The sequence below is a fragment of the Zootoca vivipara genome, chromosome 1, assembly GCF_963506605.1.
Source record: "Zootoca vivipara chromosome 1, rZooViv1.1, whole genome shotgun sequence".
Lineage (NCBI taxonomy): Eukaryota > Metazoa > Chordata > Lepidosauria > Squamata > Lacertidae > Zootoca > Zootoca vivipara.
Window position 1 is genome coordinate 76,483,880 of NC_083276.1, and position 23,359 is coordinate 76,507,238.

Below are 23,359 nucleotides of genomic sequence, written 5' to 3' on the forward strand. Positions count from 1 at the left end.
GTGTCTGAATATAAAAAAGAGGAAGTCAAATGTAAGTCCAGGGAGAGGGCAATTCCAAAGGCAGAGTAGCACCACAAAGGAGACTCTGTTACACATTCCTGGGCAACAAAGCCTTGCAAAGATCACAAGCAGGACCTTGTCCTTGCCTCCCAGTCTCAGGAACTGAATCAACTGGTATTGGAGGAGGTGCTCCTGCAGATACTTGGCTCCTGTCTGCAACTGGTACTTTACTGCACTAATTGTATGCATTTGGCACCCCAAACCTATCTTGTGGCTGCAGCAACCCAGTGAGATGGGTGGGGTACAAATAATAAAATTATTGTTGTTGTTGTTGAGCCTATCTCCATGTAATTTGGACCTATTTGATGATGACACAGAATCCCAGTATTCTACCAACAGAGTCTTTGGGTGCTAAGAAGACAGTGCACATGTTTTTGAAAGCTATAAGCAGACAAGTAGACTATCAATTTTTCAATTTGAGAACAAATCAATAAAAGGAATCAACAGAACAAGTTTCCTGCTCCAGAGAAGTTGTCCCATGCGGGTTCAGCAACCAGTCAGAAAAAGCCTTGGTATGAAATTAACCTCATACATGAATTCTGCTTTTAAATGATTAATTAAGCAGACAGTAATAGTCAATGTGCTGCTTCTCAATTCTGTTCCTGATTTCTCCGAGCCTAAACAGGTAAATAAAGGTCCTGCTGGAGCAAGTCAAAGGTCCATATAGCTGAACTTTCTGTCTCCAGGTAAGCCTCCCTGGGAGAGCCAATGCAGAAAAGGCTCCTCCTTTCCCTCTGCAGCTGGTGCTTGTGGCTGATTAACTGAAAAGCCTCCGCAGGGGCTGATTAACCCTTCCCCTTACAGCCCTGCGTCTGCTCAGACTCCAGAGCCGCCTGCTTTGTTTCGGGCGCTGGAGGGATCCACCCTTGCTGCCGCCGCCGCCTTTAAGGCATCGCATCCGCTTCCCCGCTCGGGCGGAGGGTGGAACCGCCCTGCCCTGCCGGGACCCCCACCCGCCTCTGGCCCGTCTCCCTCAGCTGCGGCCGCCTCACAGGGGCCGCGCGCATCATGGCGCCTGCGCAGCGCAAGCGCGGCCTGGCGTAGAGGGGGGGAGGGGAATAGGCCTCTCTGCCTGCACTCGAGGCGCTGCTAGGCTTCCTCAACTCCGCCGGCCCGGGAGCGTATGAGAAGGCGGCCGCCGCCTGCTTCCTCTTTCCCGCGGGGAGGCTCCGCGGACGCCGCCGCCACCATGTCGGAGAGGCTCAGCAAGACGTGTCTCATCGCGGCCAGCGCGGCCGCAGCAGGTGAGAGGCGGGCAGAGCGAGCTCGGGCTGGTGGGCGAGCGGGCGCCCCCTCAGCTTTTTCTCTTCTCTGCTCGGCCTGTGGCGGAGAGGGAGCTGCGCGGGCTCCCGCGGGAATTTTGCTCGGAGGACCCGGGGGTGGCGGGATGGAGGCGCCCGAGGGATGCTGCGGGGCGTCAACCCACGCCAGGTGCATTCCCATTTCTGCAGGGCGGGGCGAGGTCACCTTGTCATTTCTCTATCGTTATCATAATTGTTGTTATTGTCCGTCGCGCAAGAGTTGCAGGAGCCCTGGCAAAATAAACAGGGAAGCCTAACCTGCCTTCCTGCACAAGCAAACATGACAATCCTTTTTTTGTATTGTAACAATCCGGAACACCTGCCATACTCTTATTCTTGTACTCTTAGTCTCAGATATGAGTCTGAAACCCTCACTCATATTGTACGAATTGTGCTTGAAGCTGAGTTGTTGAGATTGCCCCTTGCACACCATACATTGAAAATGCTCTTATGCCACTTTAAACACTTGGGGAGGATACTGCAGTTTGTTAAAAGATGCTGAGAATTAGAATTATTGTGTAAGGTCAGCCACCATAACAGACTGCAGTTCTCTGTGTCTGTTGAAGTGCTTTAGGGATACTTTGAATGTATGGTGTGGATGCAACCTACTTAATAATGCTCCCTGCCTGAAGCTCTGCTTCCCCTTTTTTTACTTTTATGATGTGGCTTTTTCTTATTGCATATCTTTCCTGCTGCATGAAATAGTTTGTCACAATTCTTCTCTCCTGGAGTTGTAAAACTGATGAGATGTTGATGTAATTGCTTGTCTGTTTGGGGCAGCTACCAACATCCTAAGATGGTTGTCTTTTTCAATAATATTAAGAATATTGTGTATTATTAAAATGCACCTTACAGGAGAAGAATGACCACCAGCAATAGCAGATTAGTACGGTAGTGTGAAAAATGTGCACTTGAAAACAAACGAAACATGCATTTTGTTTAATTCCTGTTCTCCAGGGGTATCTGCTGATTCCTTCCTTCACTCTTTTACCCTGGCAAGCTCTGCTTTTAATCTACAGGTTGCTACTCCAGGGGTAGGTAAAAAATGTTAATACCTAACTGTGGATATTGTTGCAATGGATTTCAGACAGTAATATTAGGCTCATTTAAAACAAACAAAAAAAATTCCTTCAGTAGCACCTTAAAGACCAACTAAGTTTTTATTTTGGTATAAGCTTTCGTGTGCATGCACACTTCTTCAGATACGCTGAAATAGGAGTCCCCAGGCGCTTATGTAGAGAAGGGGTGGGGAGGGGAGGGGGTATCACTCAGAAGGGTGGTGGAAGTGGGTGATTGACTGACTGATAGCTGTTGATGACCGAAAACGACTGCAAATGGTTTTGCATGAAAAAGCAAGGGTTGAGACAATGAGATGGACAATGAGAGAAACAAATGAAGTTCTCTATCCCTGTCCTCCCATCTTACCTGAGAAGTCTAGCCTGCTCTCTTTTCTCCTTACCTGAGTGGCGGAGGGTGTCTTTCCACCATCAGAGTCTTCATCAGACTCTTGACTTTGGAAATAGACAGGGCAGTAAATACTGTATAGGTCTTTTAAGCGGGAAACAATTAGTTTTAGGCTGTGTTCTTTGGGAAGGGGAGAGGCGTAGGTTTGAGCTGCAGTGCTGTTCACATGTGTAGCTTTGTGCATGTTTTACAAAATCAGAACCACTTGTCTGCATATGAATTGTCTATCTTATTTCAGCCAATCACCAATAAATGGTATGTCTTTAAAAAATGGGTGCTTTTATCAAATCTTGCCTATGTACAAACTCTTGCATTTAACTAGCCTTTCCTCACATATTTTCATTAATTAAGCTTTGAACAATGATTCTGCTAGGGAAAGTCAATTGATTTCACTGGTGTTAATGAGGCAAACATGCGTTGGATCCAGGACTTCCGAATGAAATCTTACGCAAATCCTGCCAAGCTGGAATCAACTGATGGTGAGGTATCTTTTAACTTGCAACTCAAGGTCTGTTTTCTGTGCAGAAACTGTTCTTATCTACACAGTATAGTGTTCCTTGCTGCCAACTCTGTCAGACTTAAGCACTCATTGATTTTAAATGTGATGGTTGAGCATGTGCTGAGAATGATGCTATTACTGTTTCTTTTGCATTTTTATCAATGATTTAGATAGGAAGTTTTTTCCTGTTTGCCACAATCTCAAGGCCTCTCTTGTATTTGTGGCAGAGAGTATTCAGATATGATACCGGTAGGGAACTATGGTTTCCTTCTGTGACAGTAAGCCATGGCAGATCTTTGGCTCACACATTCTTTCCTCCACTCCTTTGCATCCAAGGGGAAACTGAAAAGTAGCACTTTCACTTTTAAACTGACAGCAGTTTCCTGTGATATCTAAGCTTGGTGAACTGTGGTTTATTTCAACTGTAACTTGTGATAACAAACCAGGATCAAGGAGTGGTTTGGGATCCTGGCTTGTTTTCAAACCATAGCTTGAACAAATTTTGTTCAGCTCTCAGAGGGAACTGTGGTTAGTTTAAAATAGAAATTTTCGCACCATGGTTGCAAAGGAAATGGTGATGGGAGGGTGCCTTAAACCCAAGGCTCACCATGGTTTTCCATTGCATCTGAATTGGCATTTTCCTGCCAGTGACCAGATCATTTGGGGAGGAACAACAGCTGAAATAGGAGCATAAATCCTCGTAAGGCAGCCCCCTCCATAATGTTGCCTCTCATTTTCCCATCTGATTTGATGGGCAATTGATTTGTCTGTAGTTTGCAAACGCAAACATGGCCATGAGCAGTTTTCAGACATTTTGTCCTGTTTCAGTGTGACCTCAAAACAGAAAACCGTGGGGCCAAAGGGAATCTAGCCTGCTCTTAATAGTTTCGGAGTGTGGTCAATAGAGCCCATTCCAGTGTTTTCTTGAACACACCCCTTCCAATTACCCCATAATGAAGAATCATTCCTATGCATACCTACCAAGTTCCTGTGGGAGAAATAAGGGACCGGACCGGAAGTAGCGGACCGGAAGTAGCGCTGCCGCCATTTTGGAACTGGGCGGAGCATGCTCAGAAGCAACTTTTGATGCTGCTTTGCCCAGTTCCAAAATGGCCACCGCACCAGAAGTCGCACTGCAGCCATTTTGGAACTGGGCAGAGCTGCATCAAAAGTCACTTCTGAGCATGCTCCGCCCAGTTCCAAAATGGCCGCCGCACCAGAATAAACTGGGGAAAAACAAAAAAAATCAGTTTTTTTCAGCTTAGAACAGCTAGAAAAATGGAGGTTTCCTGGGGAATACGGGAGACTTGGCAGCTATGTTCCTATGTGCACTTAGAGATAGTGTTGCTGTGGGAACAAAGCTGCATGTGAAAGGGACACAGTGGGGAAGGAGAGCAGCAACTATTCTTCTGAAGTCAGCTGCAGGGTTGTTTCCAAAGCTGACCTCTTGCACCTTGTTGCACCCTGGAGGCTGTGATTGGTTTGGAGTAATGGCTCTACCCCTCATTCCAGGTATGGTAATCCCCTTGATGGGCAGAACAGGGAAAAGGTGGAACAACTCTTCACACCTTCAAAATCACACCTGCCCTTGGAGCAGGTAAAGTAAGAGCCAGGTCACTGGGGGCAGTGAATATGGGAGGGGTCATAAATGTATTTGTAGATAGGCACTGTTCCTGTAGTGCCAACTCCAGGAATACTTGTTTGGGGGAATGAAGGGGAAGGCAAAGGCCATTACTAGGAGAGCAAGGATTTAATTGGCACCTTATAGGACTTTAGTGACTAAAAGCTGGGGGAGTGAATGGGGTTGCATGAAATATTTTGGGGTGTACCCACTAGCCCATGGAGTCATCCCTGCTAGCGTGTCAACCTTGATAAACCTTTAGCTGGTTTTGAAATAAAAGAACTTGCAAACGTCATAAGTTTCTTTGCTTCTTCTTCCTCCTCCCTAGGTGCCAGATACCATGCTTTGTTGATTCCAGACTGCCCTGGTGCCATGGTGGATCTGGCAAACAATGGTTACTTAGCTAGAATATTGCAGCATTTCAGCTCTGAAAACAGTAAGTAAACTTCCTTGGGGATTTATGCTTTATTCTGTACACTTTGTGCATCTTAGACTGGGAAGCATATGAAATTATAAGACTAATTAAGATCTCTCTTTCTGGTAGGGGTGAACATCCAGGAGGCCTTAAGGAAAATTATTGATAATGTGGTTACAGTAGCAAACTAGTGCAAACTCAGTTCAATAATATAAGAACAATTGTAGCCAGTTTAGAACCTAACATTGTGAATGTGCATTGCTTAATCTACAAATACGAACACTGAACTTCTTTCCACATCTTCCACCTGTTATGTTCATGTAAACATATTCTCTGTCTTTTACATATGATAAAACTTTATGTTTAGAGATCTGAACAGCCCCTCCTCCCCCTGGCAATGTTTGCTATCAGCCAAATCTCAGTCATTCTGAGTGCGTTAATACTCCAGTGGTTTTTATGCCTTGAATCAGATTTGGAGAACCTGTGGCCCTCGAGATATTGTTGTGATTATAGTTCCAGTAGAAATTGGAGTTCTTGGTAAAGTGCAGAAATAAACAGTAAATTGCAAGAACTCAGGCCAGAAGAAAAATGGATTTCAAATAAATCTTCACAAGGTTTTATTTGTGTGATGAGTTCAAATAGGAATCAATCCCAGTATTGAAGGCAAATAAAGATAAATTCCAGTAAAAATCAGGACAAGGCCCTGTTTCGACAATTCTTCGTCAGCTGGAATATTGAGAAATTAGAAATGAATCTTAGAATAATTCTCCTTAGAACAAAAATTCGTTCAGATCTCTAAACAAAGTTTTATTATATGTAAAAGACAGAGAATATGTTTACATGAACATAACAGGTATATCTATGAATAACTAACCTTACATCAAAATTATATTCTGTTTTCTAAATTGGAAGAATATTGTGTAGCATAACTGAACTTCTTGGGGGGGGGGAATCAGTTGTAATTTTTCTGAATAGGGATTTTTAGATAAAGGTGTTTTTCTTTGTAGAACCCATTTGTGCTGTTGGACATGGAGCTGCTGCCTTGTGCTGTGCCACAAATGAGGACAAATCCTGGGTATTTCAGGAATACAGCTTAACAGGTGTAGGTGCAGTATGTTTAATCAAATAACGACTTTTCATATATCACTCTTTTAAAACTCAAGTTTCTGTTCTGATGAGTCCCGTAAGAAGTAGCCTTTGTCTACATTTTATATGTGGATTTCCCCCCCGGGGCTTCCCATATTACAACCACAGATCTGCTCCAAGCCTTTTATAGTTTTCAGTGAAGCCAAGCACATATTTACTGGCATTTACAGTAATTCAGGGTCATTGCAAGGTGAAATGACTGATAAAACAGTATTTATTTATTTGTGGGTTTTTTTAGTTGTTATATAGGCAAAAGACTCCTCAAAGCAATTTAGAAAAATAATTCAAGAAGATCACACTATAATCAATACGAACATAGCCATATGCACCATGTAGTTTTAACTACTAACTGTGAGGGAAACCATGTGCTTAAATTTTCTGTTGACATACCGGTGGGATAGAAAGGTACATGTTTACTTAAATAACTATTTTATGCTCAAGTATAAAAGGAGTGTTCTGAATTATTGCAGGGATAGGTTCACTTCAGCCTTGTTTCTTCTCCCCTCCCTTTAAAATTAAGTCCTGTGACCCACTAATGTATTTTGTGTGGTTTGATCCTGAGTCTTGGTTAGGAACTGCTTGGCTGCATCAGACCAAGATCAACCTAGTCCTGTATTCTTTGCAAGAATCCAGACAGTCAAGGTGTTGGGTAGCCCACCGAAAATAGTATCTTCTTCTACGTGTTTTGTAACATAATTGTTTTCTTGTATCTTCCAGCCCTGTGTGTATGAACTAATAAGACTGCCTAGTTTTGCCAGTTTGCCTATTATCTTTGAGGACTTTGCAAAAGATTCTGGAGCTATCTATAGCGGTATGTCATTTAAGGCTCTGTTCCCACAGGTTTTTAATCAGTAGTTGATTAAGTAAATGTGATCAAGAAATGCTTGGGCTGTACTGTTTCAATGCAAAATCTGATGCAGATGTAAGACCTTAAAAGTGGAAGTTAGAAAGTGTTTGACAAAATTTCTCATTAAAACATTCAGCAGTGTGGAAGCTACAACAGACTAGCATTCCACAGTAAATCTCCCAACCTTGGAGATGAGCTGAACATAACTATTTCATAATTCAGGCACCCCCAAACTCAGCCCTCCAGCTGTTTTGGGACTAAAATCCCCATCATCCCTAGCTAACAGGACCAGTGGTCAGGGATGATGGGAATTTTAGTCCCAAACAGCTGGAGGGTTGAGTTTGGGGATGCCTGTCATAATTGAACCCACAGGAACTCCATTTCAGTCTTTGCCACTGACCATCTCAGAAATAAAGTCAAGCTTGTTCATGAGTGGAATCTGAATGCCCTGCTGGAAAGCCCTCTAGTGGTCCTTAATGATGTTGCAGGCAGAAGTTAAGATTCACTGTGTTCTTATATACCCTCAGCCTGCTTTTGCACACAGTTGTGCAACATTTTAAAAGATTAATAGGAAAATTTCATTCCATTTGTATCAACCACTAAGGAGAAAGGAAGACAAGCACAAGAGTGACTGTGGCTCACATGCAATAATCTAAATCATAGCCTGAGCCTGGCCAATGTTATAGATATCCCTATAATTGCTTGGTTTTTAATGAGTTTTACAAGTTGCAAAGGACAATAAAAATGCAAGAGATTGAAAAAAAAAACCACAAATCAACTTATTAGGAAGATGAAATTAAATCGATAAACAGCAGTAAAGACTTGTGTATAGTTTTTCTTAAATGTCAGAGAAATTGAGGTTGTAGTATGTAAATTAAGACATGAGTATTTTCCCCCAATACAGCCAGCAAAGCAGATGCAGTGCATGTTGTATTGGACAGACACCTTGTCACTGGACAGAATGAAAATTCTACAGTTGCAGCTGTCCAGAACCTTGTTTTTCTTTGCAATGGCAGGTAAGAAAAGGTGGGGGAAGTTTCAGTAAAATTTTGTGCCACTTCTTTCTAACCCCCGAAAATCTTCTCCAATGTCGGGGCTCGTTTTATACGCCGGGTACTGCCCCGCCGGTCCGTGAACCGAGCTGCCTGCTCGGCAAGCCCCCCGCGCACTGCACTAAACCGGCGTGGGGACTCGCCGAGCGCCGCCGGAATCACGTCCGCGGCTGTGCAGAAGCGATTTCTGGTGCTGCGGACACGTTGGATATGGGCAGCGCGGCACCAGAAATTGCTTCTGCGCAGCTGCAGACATGCGGAGATGCGATTTCTGATGCCGCGCTGCCCATATCCAACATGTCCACAGCGCCAGAAATCGCTTCTGCGGAGCCTCGGCAAGTCCCAGAAATTGCAGAGGGAAGCAAGGTTTGACAGCGAGCCGGGGAGTAGGGAGAGCAGCAGCTTTGCTGGTGCTGCTGCTGGGGGGGGGACCGCTTTGCCGGGAGGGAGGGAGACGGAGGAGCCACTTTACAGCGAGCTGGGGAGGGAGGGAGACGAGCAGCTTTGCCGGTGTTGTTGCTCACGAGCCGCTGGCTTGCCAGAGTCACTTTACCAGGTTTGGAAAAGCCCACTTCTCACTCGCGGTGTGTGTTGCAACTTTCTGTCCCTTTTCCAACATCCACTTTCTATTATATTTCTCCCTGCTCCTCGCCGCTGCGTTTCCCTAACTGCCTTTCCAGGGACGCCTGAGCAGCATTTCGCTGCCGTTTTCCAGCACCATGTTGTGAGGGCAATCCTTTTTTCCGCTTCAAGTGCTTGCTTGATCTTTGCGTAGAGGTCCCTGGTTAAGTTTAAATCCCCCCACCATGCTTTAGTGGACTTGTATTTCACGTTTTACCCATGTCCAGGGGTGTTTGTTCTACCCCCATCTTTTGCCAAGGTCGTTAGGACAAGTGTTTATCTTTATTGTGACTTTATATTAACCGCTCAATTGCTCTCTTCCCCTCCTAGGCAGTGCCAGAATCAGCTGGCTTTGCTCTGTTCGTTCCTTTTTTAAGCCCCCTGTTTCCTCTAATTCATTTGAGCAGCTTGCCCTGTTTTGCTGTGCGGAGGCACTGCACGTAGCACTGGGGAGTTTATGCAGGCTCTTTTGAGCTTGCATATTTTCTTTCTATTTTCATTTTGCTTATTTGCATTATTCAGTGCATGTTTAATTTGATTTAGGCTTGCTCAATACCAGAGGGCCCAATAGTACTGGTGGCTGGTTCTTCAGTCACAGTGAACACTGCTTCTCTGGGTCCTGGTGCCCCAATGCTTTTACAAGGTTTCGCTTGTACCATGAGTCTATTGCTGGCAGTGGCTTATGTTTATAAGTGACAGTTTTCCTGCTGAGTACCGGTACCTGCATGTCATGAGCATTTGAATTAAAATAACCATATTGAAATCAAATCTGATGTTTCTCCAATTTTTATTTGGTGTGCGGTGGAAGAGTCTTATACGGCGATAATATACCAAACTCTGTATTTTAACTTGAAAATTAGGGGGTTGTCTTATACGCCCAGTCGCCTTATAAGCTGGCATATATGGTATGTCTGAGGGGGGGGGAAAAAGACTAGTTTTATATTATTAAAATTATTTGGTTACAGCTAGCCAAACTCAATCTTTTTCTTCAAAGAAAAAATGAATATATATTAAAGGCTAATGGGGTAGCAGTTTCATTTTTTAAAAATAACTTGGTCAATTATGGATAAGTAGATGAAGCAGATCTCAGCTGCTTGGTTTTTTTCTAGCAAGTTATTACTGTAGTTTAGATGTGAGCTGTTTACAGTGATCTAACTATTATGTCCTACTTTCATTCAGCAGAAAATGATGGTGCTCTTTGTAAATGGGATGAATACAGAAGAAGTTTTCGATTTTGAGAAATGGAAAGGAGAACACTGCACATTTGTAAGGATGGGGGACTGTAAATCATGTGGTAAAACCCTTAATTGAACTATGTTTTCCTGCTTTATTTAAAAAAAACATTGTTCTATCTTGTGTTAATACAGATTCTAAAAAGCCTGGTTAAAAATTAGCATGAAAAACCATGGTTTGCAGCTCTGTCAACAGCTGAACACCTGAATAAGATATTTTTGAAGCTATTACTTTTTTAGTTATCCATGTGTCCAAATCCTAACCCTTGTGGAGGACTATATGGTAGGAGTTTACAGTTGTGGCAATTAACGATAATACAAAGTAAAGTATTTGTTACACTTTCACCTAGGAGTTTTGAGTTTGATTACCTGAAATTTAAAATAAGCTTCAGTTCAGTAAGCTACAAGAATTATTCTAGATAATAACTAATTTTTTTTTGTAAGGCAAAGACCATGAAGATTCTATAAAGTGGAAAACAACAATTGAATGGAAAGGCATTTAATCTTGGGGCGGTGATAGGTGTGCTGGTTGGTTCGCTTAATGCTTTTAAAAGATAATTTCATTTAGGTTTTTTTGTACCACCCATGATTGTACAAGTCCATTTTTAATGACCACAGAAGAAAGTTAGAGAACCTGTTTAAGTTGGACTCAATAAATATAATTTCACCCTCTTAAAAGTTTGTAGTGTAAGAACTTTTGGCTGTAGCTGATCAGAATTGTAATAGGCAACATCTAGAAGGCTTCAAATTGGCAAAGGCTGGTTTGAAGTAACACGTAATATAGCTGTTTCACAAAATGATTAGCTGCTAGTAGCAGCTTGGCTATGTTTTTTGTGAAATCAATTTTAATTTACCTGTTAAGCCTGGCTTAGGTATTGTAAACCATGTATAGGACTACAGGGCAGATTTCTAGTCATACAATATACTGGTACCATACCAAGCCGCCATTTGAATTTCCAAACATGAAGTTTACATTACAGCTACCTAAGTGCTGCATTCCTAAGAGACCAAACTCTCATCAATTCAGACATCAAATCATGATTACAATTACAGTTTGCAAGTCTCACTTCAAACCATAATTGGAGATCCTTAATCATTGTTTGGTCAGATGCTTATTCAAGTTCATTTGGTGGAGCTAGGTTAGTAATCATAATTGTATGTAAGAAAACAAACATCTTGCTTAGTGCTATGAACCCCATCCACAAGCATAAAGTCTTCAACTATTTTGATGAGAATTCTTCAACACACTTTCTGCATTATGGTAAGTGTAGACAATATCAACTTATCCTTTCTAGGAAGTAGGAATGAAACATCATACCTATTACTTTGTACAAATAAGTGAAAGCATTGTTATACCACAATACTTTTTATTATTACCACTATCGCCATCATTTTGAAGGGAACCCTTCCAGTCAATTGGTCCTTTAGTCATCTGCAACTCCCCCCACAGCAGTATCAATTTTGATATACAAAAGCGCCAAACACACTGAGAATGTGTTACGTTTGCAAAATCATATAAAAAGCCTGGAATACAGAAAATCCATTCATATGCAGCTTGTACAGCCATACAGCTTCCAAGACGTTTGTCATGCCTACTTTCCATTTGCAGCGTTGAACATTCGTTCCTAAGAGAAGAAAAAATTCAGGCATTTAACAGGAGGCAAATCATGAAACATCCAGAAAATAGTTTCACATGTGTAAGTTTTCAACTTCTAAAATTGAAAAACAGTATGGATTAGGCTTTAATAGATCTCATCAATTTAATACTTATTTTATGAACATTTTACACTGCTTCATATAATAAAAACCTAATCTGCTTACTTAAAAATTTCCTAAAGGCAAGAGAAAGCAAAGCACTGTTTAAATTCAGTATTCTAAATGGATATCGACAGTTCTAACCAATAATGTTGATCTCTAATATCCAGTTAGTCTTATGGAATTAACATGTTTTAATCCTCTCCATTGGTGAACGGTTAGAAATGAAACTGAAACAGCAAATAAGCCAAATCATTATATGAACTAATGTATAGCAGACTGTAAGAAGATAAAACCCTCTTAATGTTACCTTTATCATCTGCTCCAATTTAACTGCATCAGCAGCAAACTTTCTGATCCCATCAGACAACTTCTCCACAGCCATTTGGTCTTCATTATGGAGCCAACGGAATGTCTTCTCATCCAGATGGATCTTCTCCAGGTCAGATGCCTGAGCTGAAATGAAGAATGCACGAAGCTACTGAATCTTAGAAATCTAGCAGGTCATTTGGATAGAACAGCTCTTAATGGGTGCAGTCCTTTTCGCAAAATCATCCCATCACTAAATGCTAAGACAGCAATTGCTGCTCAACTTTGCACAGCGCCCACAGCAAATGTTTATTCTGAACTCTTACAAAACCAGCTGTACAGAGTTCATGGTATGTATATTTGCGTTTTTTTAATGCAAACCACCCTGTGATCCTCAGATGAAGTGCAATATAGAAAATTTTAATAATAATTTATTATTTATACCCCACCCATCTGGCTGAGTTTCCCCAGCCACTCAGTACAGTAGTCTATTAAACATTAAAAACTTCCCTAAACAGGGCTGCCTTCAGGTGTCTTCTAAAAGTCTGGTAGTAGTTGTTCTCTTTGACATCTGGTGGGAGGGCGTTCTACAGGGCGGGCGCCACTACCGAGAAGGCCCTCTACCTGGTTCTCTGTAACTTGGCTTCTCACAGTGAGGGAACCACCAGAAGGCCCTCAGTGTTGTGCTTTAAGCTCCACAGTAGGTTGCTGTACTTGGGTTCAGCAACCTAAGTACAAGAGCAAACATACTGATCTAAAAACTATTTTGGATATTTGATTATCAAAAAGATGAGCTGACAACAGTGTTTCTCATTTACTCCAAATCCCATCTGATCTTATCCAGAGAATAAATTTGTTCAACCAGAGAAAGTTTAGAATAAAAGATTACAAAAACCAACACATTCTCCACGTCAGCTCTGGGGTCTACAGTGGAACCTCGGTTTACGAATTTTCGGTTTACGAATGACTGTGACTCAGAAGTAAGTAACATGAGGTGTCCGAGGCCTACGGAGGCCTCCGCAAAGGCCTGAAGACTGGGCTGCAGCTGCGGAGGCACTCCCATGGCTCTACGAAGGCACGAAGCGAAGGCCCGGCCTCCGCAAAGGCATCAGAGCATCTGCGACTGGGCCGCAGCCACGGAAGCTCTCCCATGGATCCGTGAAGGCCGGCCTCTGTGGAGCCATGGGAGCGCTTCTGCAGCTGTGGCCCAGTCATAGATGCTTTGATGCCTTCTGGGAGGCTGGGCCTTCGCCCCGGGCCTTCACGGAGGCATCCGCGACTGGTCCACAGCCACGGAAGCACTCCGATGTGGAAGAGGACTCCGAGTCCCCATCCAAACAATGACTATCAGCAGCCCAGGTAAGAAAAAAAAATCACATTTTCATTTTGTACTGTTTTATTGATTTCATTTTATGGATCAATGGTCTCATTAGACAGTAAAATTCATGTTAAATTGCTGTTTTAGGGGGTGTTTTTAATCGTCTGGAACGGATTAATCCACTTTCCATTACTTTCAATGGGAAAGTTCGCTTCAGTTTAAATACGCTTCAGTTTAAGTACAGACTTCCGGAACCACTTGTGGTTGTAAACTGAGGTACCACTGTATTACAATCCCTCTGATGCCTGATTCTGCATGGAGCCACAGCTCCTTAAAATGCTTCAAAGATATATACAGTGGTGCCTCGCAAGACGAATTTAATTCGTCCCGCAAGTCGCTTGGTATAGCGAAAAATTCGTTTTGCGAAGCGGCTCCCATAGGAACGCATTGAAGTGCGGTTTCCCATAGGGTGCCTCGCAAGACCCGGGGGGGGGATTTATCTTGCGAAGCACCCTATGGGGCGAAAAAAATTCGTCTTGCGAAGTGCGCCATAGGAAACTTTGTCTTGAGAGTCTCCATTGAAATCTCAAAACGCTTTCATTTTGCGAGTTTTTTGTCTTGAGAGGCATTCGTCTAGCGAGGTACCACTGTACAGTGATAACAGGGTAAAGCAATTAAGGTATTCCTTAAGTAGAAGTCAACCCTTAAACACTTGGAGGACATTGTAATGAACAAATGTCGGATTGTCATCCTAGTTAATCATCCTTAGTAAAATATATTGCAAGACTATCACACACAATATATAAAAGAAGGCAACCTACCATCTTTGACATTGAGCATCGGGGTTAGCTTGCTGCTATCTTTACTGAGCTCTCCCAGAAGCTTCGGTGAAATGGTGAGAAAGTCACAACCAGTCAGTGCTTTGATTTCTCCGGTGTTTCGAAATGAAGCTCCCATCACAATAGTTTTATAGCCAAACTTTTTGTAGTAATGGTAGATTTTAGTGACACTTTTCACACCTATAAAGAATATGGAGTAGGGTTTTTTTTATAAAAAAATACTATGCAAATTACTTAACCTTGAATAAACTCTCAGACCTCAACTCTTTAAAAAAACCTTCCTCCTAAAAAACTAAGCATTTGGTGTGACTGTTAAAATCTTAATGTTTGTCACCATTACCTGGGTCTTCTGATGGCTCGTATGTCTTCTTGTCTGTATTTGCTACATGCCAATCCAGGATACGCCCAACAAAAGGAGAAATGAGTGTGACTCCTGCTTCTGCACAGGCAACAGCCTGAGCAAAGGAAAACAGCAAGGTCAAGTTGCAGTGGATCCCATGCTGCTCTTCAAGAACCCTGTTAAAAGATACAGCCTTAGAACAGAATTACTTCCCCCACCAACTATAATTATACTGCTGGGAAAAAAGGAATAAAGAATTTACTACATATATACATTTTCAGATTACTAACTTTTAGAAATTATTGATTTGTCAGTATTTACCCCACAAAAAACAACCTCCAGCTCTAAAAATCTAGTTTCATATCAGAAACTGAATTACAGGTGTTTCAGTCTGGATAGGAGCAGGCAATTGAAAATAAGAGGTGACTGCTTAGTATTAGATTATATTGCATCTATACTACATTAACACATAAGGTACAAACTTACTTGGCAGCCTGAATGCCCTCCCATGTTGAAGACAGCTTGATGAGGATGCGATCTTTACTAATTCCTGCTTCTTTATAAAGATCTATGAAGTGTCTGGCCTTCTTCACCATGCCTTCCTTGTCAAAAGACAACCTTTAAACCAAAGGAATTTTTTTTTTAATGTGCAAGCATTCATCTTTGGTTTTGTTTTGGTTTTTAGTTAACTGTATAGTATTTCTCCATTAATCGTGGGTACTAGCTCAGTAGGTAGAAAATCATTCGGCATTAATGTGTTTAAGCTTGAAGTGTTACAAATCTATTGGTTTGTATTTATGTGGAGAGGAGACCTTAGCGCATAACTTGTTAAAAGTTTTGTTATTTTGGAAAAAGAAAAAATGGTGTCTCTTTGAATTTTCTGGGATTTCCTCTGTCCAGCTAAACAGAACTTTTAAGACAAAGTATTGAGCAGAATAATTTGCCAAGTCAGCACTTTCCCTTATGTGACAATGTCTATTTTGCTCTTTATACCCCCGTTAGGAGCACATCTTTCCAATATGTGTACTCATGGCAATATGGTGTGCAGGCACTTTTCTACTAATTCTATGATGTATGTATGTATGAATGAATGAATGTATTAAATTACACCCTCCCTTTCCTAAAAATAAAGTGGCTAGCATAATAAAAGCAAAACAAAAAATTAAACTCATATTCTATAAAAGTAATAGCATAAATAACATCACCAACATAATTAACGAACAGCTTAGGATAGAGCTGGCAAGCATCTTATTCACAAAGTTAAACACCTCCAAGATCTTCCCCACACGGTAGAAGATCATAGTGGTGATGAAGGCATGAGCAAGAACTCCAGAGCTTAGGCATGATTACCGAGAAGGCCCTCCTCCCACTAGTCCCAACAAGGAATTATGCCAAGATTGATTACACAAGAGGGCCTCAGCTGAAGAACTGATGAGCAGCTGGGTTCCTTTATTTTAAGGCAGAGACCTAGAAGGCAATTCAGGAGACACACACCTTGCATCTACTTCTGTGGACACACGGCCAGGTATCCTCTTCAGTATTTCTGCCCCAAACAATATAAAAAGCTTGTCACAAGCATTTTTAACTTGGTCATCTTCTGACCTGGAAATAAATAAAAGAGAATAATGAATATCCAGGAAAAATAATGATTATGTGATGATAATGTCAAAAATAAAATAAAATTGGCCACAGCTCAATTGGGAATGGCTAATTGTTTGCACTATGGTTTGGTCTTTGTTTCTGATAGCTATAACCTTTACTTGGAGGGAGATGACATGCTGTTAAGTTACAATACAGAAGGGCCAGAAGAAAACACGCAATGGTACCATCATGAGGGGTCATAGCTGCCAAGTCTGAATATGAATACACTTACCCACCATCTTCCCTTTGACAGAATACTATTGGACTTACCCACCAAGTTTCCTCCCATATGCAATAGCATCTTCCACCAATTGCTGGTAGGATGGCATCTGGGCTGCAGCAAGTATCAGGGAAGGGTTGGTGGTGGCATCCAGAGGCTTGTACTCCTCAATAGCTATGGGAGACAAAAGCAATCAGAAAAAAACCTGGTTGACTAGCATGGCAATAATTTATTTTAAAGCTGGGATAGGGTGGAGCAAACTTAGCTAATTTGCTATTCCAGAAGCATAATCTTGTTAACAACAATTAAGCAGATGCCAAGTTTGGGAATAAATTAGTCAGATTGCTGTATACAGCGTGGCTGAACCCCACAATGACTAAGAATTGGAAGCCTAGTTCTCAAATGGCAAACCTGAGCTGTCTGGTTTGCCAGAAGTGGCTTTGTCATGCTGCCCACATGATCTGGAAGCTGTACGCCGGCTCCCTCAGCCAATAACGCGAGATGAGCACCGCAACTCCAGAGTCGGTCACGACTGGACCTAATAGTTAGGGGTCTCTTTACTTTAGGGCATCATATGCCAGAATGTTTCTCCATACAAAAAACATAGCATGACTTCAAATTTTATGCCTTGTTCAGGACAGTTTGGTATACCAGTCTAAAGGCACAACCCTGACTCCCAAATACACCAGCTAGGATAAGTTAGGATGTGGTGTATGCCCCAGCTGAGCTGGTGTAAATGATTCACTTTGGTGTAGATCAGGCATCCCCAAACTTCGGCCCTCCAGATGTTTTGGACTACAATTCCCATCTTCCCCGACCACTGGTCCTGTTAGCTAGGGATCATGGGAGTTGTAGGCCAAAACATATGGAGGGCCGCAGTTTGGGGATGCCTGGTGTAGATACTTGCACCAGGCAGAGGGAAAGCACTGCTAGCACAGGTTATAACAATATGAAAGACAATAGTGAGATGTGTGACAAGGGCACAGAATGGACAAAGAGGAAAGAGGAATGGACAAGGTTCTATTGCTCCATCCCTTCAGTGGTCCTGCCCACAGGGAGCAGGTGGTGCTGTGGTCTAAACCACTGAGCCTCTTGGACTTGCTGACTGGAAGGTTGGCAGTTTGAATACCTGTGACTGGATGAGCTCCCGTTGCTCTGTCCCGGCTCCTGCCAGCCTAGCAGTTCAAAAGCACACCAGTGCAAGGAGATAAATAGGGACCGCTGCAGTGGGAAGGTAAATGGTGTTTCCATGCGCTCTGGCACTTGTCATGGTCTTCCGTGCACCAGTAGCGGTTTAGTCATACTGGCCACATGACCCGGAAAGCTGTCTGGACGAACGCCAGCTCCCTCAGCTTGAAAGCGAGATGAGTGCTGCACCCCATAGTTGCCTTTGACTGGACTTAACTGTCCTTTTTACCTTACCTGCCCACAGAACTCATGCAATTTACACTGCTAAAGATACAGGTATAACAAACTTCATATTTGCCACATAGGAATCAACGTAAGGACAGAAAATGGAGGTTTGTACTGTTTCCCCACCATCTTGCCTCTCCCTAGCAAGGACCAGTTAACTTACATAAGAGATACAGCCAGTATATCTGCTGTGTGTCATTACCTACAGTACTTGGTTAGGTCTGTTCTTCGCAACTGGCATCTACGGTATGTAATTGTTAGTTTTAGCACAAGTTTGTTAATAATAACCATTTGTTCAGAACATGGAGAAAGCAGTTGGGCAAAATTAAGACCAACAATGAAGAAGTCAAGTTATGAAAACTACTCAATGTATGAACTTCCTTATTTTTGAAGAATGAGGAAGTATTACTTCCTTCATCTCCTTTCCCTGCCTTAATACTGCATGCCACTTCCCCTTTTCTGTAATATTTTATCACTCACAAATCCTGAATTCTGGCTTTTACTGCACATTAGTATGCACATTGTAGTGTGTAATCCCTCAGACATGAGAATTTTAGAATCTAAATGCTTGATCCAACTACTTAGATCAAGGAACAAAAATGCTTACTCATTGCAAGCTAAAGTAAACAATGTTCCACCCACTATTCATACCTCTTTGTAGCATTTCAGTTTTATTCCAGACAATAGTTATGCAGCACAACACCCAAGATTAACAAAGCACAGTTGAACTTTTATTTTCGAAGAGCTAAATTATTTTAAAGCAGAAGGGTCTCATAGTTTAGATATGGAACAACTTCAGTCTTGTGCAGTTAATGATCTGATTTACATCACACTAAGTCAGAGGTCACCAACATTTTTTGGACTAGTGGGCACATTGTGAATTTGGAGTGTGTGCTGGGAGCACCAGTCACAAAATGTCTGTCATGAAGGCAGCATGGCCTAAGAGAGAGATATAACCACCCCCTACAACCTAATCCTTACCAGTGGAAGTCAGCTATGTCCTGTTGGTCCTGATTATGAATCTCTCTCTCTCCAACACACAGAGTTGCTGTCTATTAACAGGAAAAAATAGCAACACTACTCTCATTTCACAAAAATCACTTAGAAAGTACTACTGCATTTTGCTCCATAGCTTTCTTTTCAGAGTTGCTTTAAAAAGAAAGAAAGCACATAATCTGGGGCACCTCACAGGGGCACCATTGGAAACCTCCATGGGCATCATGGTGCCCATGGGCACAAGGATGGAGACTACTGCATTTAGCAAAATCTATGAGCCACTGCGTTTCCGTGCACTGCTCTGGTTCGCCAGAAGCGGCTTAGTCATAATGGCCACATGACCCAGAAGCTGTATGCGGACAAACGCCAGGCTTCTCGGCCAGTAAAGTGAGATGAGCGCCGCAACCCCAGAGTCGTCCGCGACTGGACCTAATGGTCAGGGGTCCCTTTACCCTTTACCTTTATGAGCCACTGCACTAAGCCAAACTTTGGACAGCTTGACCCAGCAGCAAAAAGGACCAGTGGAGTGAAGTGGCTGTAAGCTCCTCTCCAAGATCCAACACACTCATGTACTTGTAATGAGCCATGATGTGACACAGCATGACATGCAAACCAAGCCAGTAAAGCCACTACATATTAATAGTGGTCTACCAGAATATTTTGAATGTATAAAGCAGGAGTGCATTCCTACAATGTTTACAAAAGGAAGACATATACAAGAAACCCAGCTAAAACTTTGCCACTGGTCCATTACTGGATCACAGTTTACCTTCTACCCAACCCTCTTACTGTTGTTCATACAGAAAAATGGTCTATGGATTTGCTAAATACTAGCTCAAGTGTTTACTTTTAATGACTAAAGTAGGGAACTATGTGAAGTTTGATGGGTCTCCTCAAGTATGTAAAGCACAAACTTGAAGACACCCCCTCCCTCTCCCAAGTCAGGTAAGAATGTACAAGTCCTGAACTGATACCTGGGCTAGATGGGGGCCAATAACTAGAAGCTGAATCCTTACAAGACAAAGATTCCATGGCTGGGTGGCTTCCAGGTGCAGGAAACAGGCAGACTGGATGGGGTTGCACTCCCCTTAAAAAGTAGATGCATAGTCTCATGGTGCTTGTAGAACCATCATTGATGGAGATCCAAGTGCCCCCCAAAGCCAGCAACCTTTTACCAACTTTTGACTGGTGCACCAGCTATGGCCACATGCTGGTAAGCTCAAGGATGGATAACTGTAACATGCTCTGTATGCAGCTGCTCCTTAAACTGGTGAAACCATTTTGAAAATCTGAAGGCAACAACACACTAGAAGGATGTGTTTCATGTGGTGAAACTGCAACTGGGTGTTACTGAAGGATAGTCATTGTAAACTGAAATGCCTTTGTACTGATAACCATCTCCAAATTACCCTAAGGACATGCCAGTTTTCTCTCCAAAGTTGCACAAGTGGCATCACAATAATGCAACATGTCCATCAACTTCTGTGAAATTCTTAGCTATGTTATGCAATGTTAACTGGATGAACACAGCAGCCCTCAAGCACAAAATTAGTTTTCAGTGATTGACAAACAAGTTACCCTCAACAGAAAGAGGCTACACACAATTCTGCCCATTTTGGAAGTGAGTTATTTGACAAGGCTAATTTCAATATCTCTGACACTATACATATTCAGTAGCAATGCAGGTCTAGTTTTGTTTCTTCACCTTAAGCCACTTCCTTCCCTTTCCATAATGCTTCAAATTTGAAATACATTGTGAAACGTTTCTTATTCATTATAATGAAACTTTAACAGATTACAATACACAACACAGGGAATCTCCTGTCCCAAAATTTCTTATTCATAATTTTCAGGATTTTCTCCATTCTGCATTTGCCAACTCAGTAATCATTAGCAGGATGCAGTAACCTGTTAAGACTGTTTACAAAATACACCTTGTCTGTTTAGTACAGCTTTTATTTTGGGCTGTGCATACTTGCTATAAAAAAGGCAAGGCTGCATTTAAGCAATTTAAATTCTGAATCAAGAAATGTTGCATTTGGCAAACAGTTCCAAATTCTATACAGCAAAGTGTATACAACTCTGCCTTCAATTATGGGCATGGATGCATTCAGATTAACTTCATTTAAAAACTTATTTCATTACTGAAACAATTTTTATCAGAAACTATATTTTCTGTTAGTGAACAGCATACTTCATTACAACACACAAGAACTGAGTTGGGATTTGCAGGTCATAGTGAGTGCTGGGCCAAGAACCTGTATCACAGCATCCTAGTACAACCTGCAATTCATTGACTTCATGAAGCAACAGGCTTTAACTTTTAGACTTGGAGCTGGTGCCCAGTGTACCTCGGCTATGAGTGATCCCCGAAGAAGGGAAGTAATTATTAAACTGTGGATTATATCCAATCAAGTCGTTCTTAACAGTAGTCCTACTGAAATCATTGGCTCTTTTACTATGTTGCCCGCTTTGGCTACTGTTAAAAATATTTTATTTATACTGCATAAATAATTATTTGACGTAATTCAGTTTAGCAGAAAGTAAATGAAGATCTCGGCTCAACAACTGCTTCCTCCACTCTCGGAGCTTAACTGGGTCTATGGATTTGCCTGCTTCCATTAATCTGAGCGCTGCAAACAGCACCTACTAAAACGCAAGTGCAAGCCTTCTTTGAACAAGTCCATTTCAGATGTGCATGAAGTTTGCAAGAACCGAAATAAATCCAAGCACGCGGCGCGCACCCCCCGCCCCCCCAAAAAACTAACTTTGACTCTGCCGTCTCGGGTTAGGCAGCTATGGCAGCAACCACCGAACAACTAATATGCTCCTAAACAAATGATCGAAGTCAAGCGGCAGACTGGGAGGGAAGGAGCTACTTTGCCGGATTTCACTCAGGGACGCAAATCCAAAAGAGATGCAGCAGCTGACCTATGCCCTTTCCACGACCCTTTGAGCAGCGGGAGGGGCCCGGCGTTGCTGCCTCCTCCCCACGGAAGCAGCGCGGCCGGCTTGGCCAAGAAAGCCTTGTTAATCCAATTTGCTTCACCTGCGTCTCCCCTTCCCACCCGACGCCATGAGCCGGTTTCCCGGAACCCGAGGCTGAACTCTTGCACCCAGCTGCCAAAGAAGCAGAGCGAGACCCGGCACATCTGCGCGGGACCGACGGCCCCCTGCCGCGCACCCGGCTCCTCCGAGGCATGGAAACTGCTGAAGCAGCCGGGAGCGCAGCGCTTGCAGCCTCAGAGACCCCTCTCCCTCTCGCCGCCCTCACCATGGAAGTCCCCTGTGTCGGCCACCACCGTGGTGTGCTGCTTGAGCTGCTCCAAGGCCGACTCCATCTTCTGCCTCTTCACGGGGGAAACCGACATGGTCCACTTGCACCTCGCGAGACCCTTTATATATAGGTGCGCCCTCCGACAGAAGCGTTGGCAAGGGACGCACGCCCTTCTTCCGCCCTTCCTCTCTTGCGGCCGCTCGCGCCACTCAAGGGCTGCGCGTGACAGGCTGCGACCGAGGCGGCTTCTGCGCGCGGGGGCTACAGGCAGGGGCGGGGTTAAGAAGAGGCGCCTGCGCCGCTGCCGAACTGGTTTCTCCCATTCTCTTCAGCCCGCCTCCTCGAAAAGAGAACCAGCTAACTAGGGAAGAGGTTGCGCAAAGGGGCTTGAGTGGAAAGCGCGGGCGGGAGAGCGAGGCCGAGCGGCATTGCTTCTCAAGGTCTGCAGCCAATCGCGGGCAGTGGCTGACCGTAGGACGAGCGAATGGAGGCCGCGTGAGGAGAGGGAAGCAACCAATCGCAGGAGGGGGAGGCGGCGGCGAATGGAAAAAGCGGCTTCACTCCCTCCGTCTCTCTCTCTGTGGTTTCGTGCGGGTCACGTGAAGGCTCACAGCGTTCAAAAGTAGTTAAAGGAGCCGGAAGGTGGTGGATGATCTGTCAGCGTAGTTTATGGAGCGCTCGCCTTGTTTTTCTCCTGCGGCAGCCTGACTGCGGCTCACTTGTAGCATGCGCTACACCCACCCACACCTAGAATATCATGAATTATTTAGGGCAACTTCGGAATTAAAATAAATAATACGAAGCCTGGAAGAGAGTCCTATGAAGCTTGCTAATAGTCCAACTAGGCAGAAGCAATTTTTAAAAATACATATACCTTAAAACATAATTTTCTAGCCCTTTTCACTGCAAAATCATGAATTATCTTCTAAAGCCAATTTCTCTTTCAAGAACACACTCAGTAGACGAACTACCTAGGCGACTGAACTGTGTGCC

At 43.1% G+C, this 23,359-nt stretch overlaps 2 protein-coding genes across 4 annotated transcripts; one reads left to right on the forward strand and one right to left on the reverse strand.

The window, feature by feature from the left end:
• The first annotated feature begins 890 nt into the window (after positions 1-890).
• GATD1 (glutamine amidotransferase class 1 domain containing 1) lies at positions 891-16,439 on the forward strand. Of its 3 annotated transcripts, none has more exons than XM_035122192.2 (8): positions 891-1,304; positions 2,319-2,395; positions 3,199-3,304; positions 5,274-5,381; positions 6,368-6,462; positions 7,224-7,317; positions 8,258-8,369; positions 10,209-16,439. In XM_035122192.2, the coding sequence occupies exons 1-8, from the start codon at positions 1,184-1,186 to the stop codon at positions 10,213-10,215; spliced, it is 720 nt and encodes a 239-aa protein (XP_034978083.1). In that variant the 5' UTR covers positions 891-1,183; the 3' UTR covers positions 10,216-16,439. The 3 variants fall into 3 exon arrangements, with proteins under 3 accessions (XP_034978083.1, XP_034978075.1, XP_060132487.1); XM_035122184.2 differs by having other exon boundaries at positions 893-1,304; positions 10,206-16,439; XM_060276504.1 differs by lacking the exons at positions 891-1,304; positions 2,319-2,395; positions 3,199-3,304 and adding an exon at positions 4,495-4,836 and having other exon boundaries at positions 10,206-16,439.
• On the reverse strand, positions 11,746-22,632 carry TALDO1 (transaldolase 1). Its single transcript, XM_035122172.2, has 8 exons — positions 22,364-22,632; positions 16,731-16,854; positions 16,314-16,421; positions 15,306-15,437; positions 14,820-14,995; positions 14,462-14,659; positions 12,324-12,469; positions 11,746-11,883 (listed from the first exon to the last, which is right to left on the reverse strand). Exons 1-8 carry the CDS (start codon positions 22,458-22,460, stop codon positions 11,851-11,853), a joined length of 1,014 nt encoding a protein of 337 aa, XP_034978063.1. The 5' UTR covers positions 22,461-22,632; the 3' UTR covers positions 11,746-11,850.
• Positions 22,633-23,359: the final 727 nt, after the last annotated feature.